Below are 2,079 nucleotides of genomic sequence, written 5' to 3'. Positions count from 1 at the left end.
CAACGCTATACTGGTGCATGCCAAGATACGCATGTTTTTGTTTTGTTTGTTTGTTTGTTTGTTTGTTTGTTTGTTGCGCAAACTGACTTTTTAATATTAGCTACTGTTCGGGTCTTTGCGTGGAGAAACGACCTTAAACGCAGGCGCAGTGATTTCACTCAGGAAAAGGACAGTGTGTATCGCAGGATTACCAGCGGCGTGTGTGTGTGTGTGTGAGCGCGCGCGTGTGTGTGTGTGTGTGTGTGGCCGCTGCTCATCTCAGCAACTGCGGAGGACACAGGAACCTTCTTCCTCTGTGCTTTTTGGCTCTCACCTGCTTCACACACGCGCGCGCACACATACACGCACACACACACATACACACGCGCGCGCGTGCATTTTGTCGGGATTGTAAGTTTTTGGATTTGACGCGAATGAAAGTTGAGAGGAGAGCCTCTAACTGTGCGCCAGAGTAAACTTTTCTAACTGTGCAGTCTGTCCCTGATAGACGAGCTTATGAGTGCGGCATTCGGGTCGTCCTTCGCGATGATGCAGCGTCCGGTGGGAAACACCACTGCCTTCAGCATCGACTCGCTCATCGGCGGCTCCCAGCAGCCCAGTCCGGGACACTTCGTGTACACTGGCTACCCCATGTTCATGCCCTACCGCTCTGTGGTGCTTCCTCCTCCTCCTCCTCCTCCACCTCCTCCTGGTCTGAATCAGGCGCCTCCTCATCATCAGCTCGCCGCTTTACCGGCCGCAATACCGGGCGCTTTCTGCTCCAGTTTGGCGCAGGGCATGGCGCTCACCTCCACGCTCATGGCCAGCCTGCCCCAGCACCCGGAAGCGGCCCGGAAGTTCGGCACGCAGGCGCTGCACGCGGCCTTTGACAAATCCCATGAGATCCGACTGGACGCAGAAGACGGCAAAAGTTTCCTGACCAAAGACGCCGCTGCGCTTCTGCCCTTCCACGATGAGCCTCTGCAGTCCGCTACAGGTTAGCACTGATAACTCTGAAATGTACATGAGAGAGCTGTAGACTGTTCTGTAGCCTAGTACGGGCAAACGCAGCATCATGTTTATCCCATGCGCATGCACGAAGCGTCGGAAGGTTTGAGTGTTTAAATTATGAAAGCCTGTTTGGTGTTCAGAATTACAGGAACCAAACGGTCACTGATGTGAGTAATATCCAGCTCACATCATCATTTGTACCTTTAATTAGCACTGTGTCCACAGATAAGTTTAAATGAGGTCTTTTTAGTGTGTGTCTTTATAAGGTATAAAGGTACACCCTAGAAAGATGTCAGCAACAAGCTAAAGCACAAGATGGCACAAGCTGTATTTCTGTACGCGTATTATTATTATTATTATTATTATTATTATTATTATTATTATTATGAAAATGAACCTGTTTTCGAATATGAAAATAACAGGCATAGTTATGCACCTGATCTTATTGAAGGACGCCTGAACTAAGCATTTAGGAAACTTTGTAAATGACTCCTTCGGCGCTGGAGTGATAATGCGTGATGTTCCTGTGGATGCTGTCTGGATGACAGTAATGCGTGGGAATGAATCAAAGGAGCGAGTGCTTCATTCCGAGAGATGAGCTTGTGCGCTAGAGATGAAAGAAGGACTGCTGTCTTGTAAAATGTCACTCGATTTGTTAATGACAAAAATAACGATTTAACGGCCTCGGGAAAGACAGTGTTATATGTGCGTGGCTCAGGAAAGTGCGCTGGAACGAAAGCCACTTATCAGGTGTGGATTAAGGGCCTTCAGCGCGCAGTGCCTGCAGGCGAAGCGCACATGACTTCCTTAATTTAGCCCAGTTTAATTGAGGGATGGAGAAAGAGCCGGTGCTGTTTCAGGGTTTCTGTGAAGATGGAAGCATCATTTAAACATGTAGGTAAAGTTCAGAGGACACTCCACTCCTGGCAATATAATGCCTACACATTTACAGCAGCGGGTATACACACAGTACAGGACTAATGTGAAAGGTGTAATTCGTTCGCTTATTATTATTATTATTATTATTATTATTATTAAATGTATGTGCATAAAACGCATTTAAAATGCAGTTCCATTAAGAACCTTGTA

General features: G+C 47.3%; 1 protein-coding gene across 1 annotated transcript in view; it reads left to right on the top strand.

The window, feature by feature from the left end:
- The first annotated feature begins 495 nt into the window (after positions 1-495).
- gbx2 (gastrulation brain homeobox 2) overlaps positions 496-2,079 on the top strand; it is a 2,768-nt gene continuing 1,184 nt past the window's right edge. Inside the window, exons 1-2 of the mRNA XM_053638307.1 lie at positions 496-976; positions 1,836-1,851. Coding sequence (XP_053494282.1) covers positions 496-976; positions 1,836-1,851 — 497 coding nt within the window. The remainder of the gene's footprint in view (positions 977-1,835; positions 1,852-2,079) is intronic.

This window comes from Ictalurus furcatus, chromosome 12, assembly GCF_023375685.1.
Source record: "Ictalurus furcatus strain D&B chromosome 12, Billie_1.0, whole genome shotgun sequence".
NCBI lineage: Eukaryota > Metazoa > Chordata > Actinopteri > Siluriformes > Ictaluridae > Ictalurus > Ictalurus furcatus.
The sequence above is the reverse complement of the archived record's forward strand: the minus strand, read 5'-3'. Positions and strand labels throughout refer to the sequence as shown.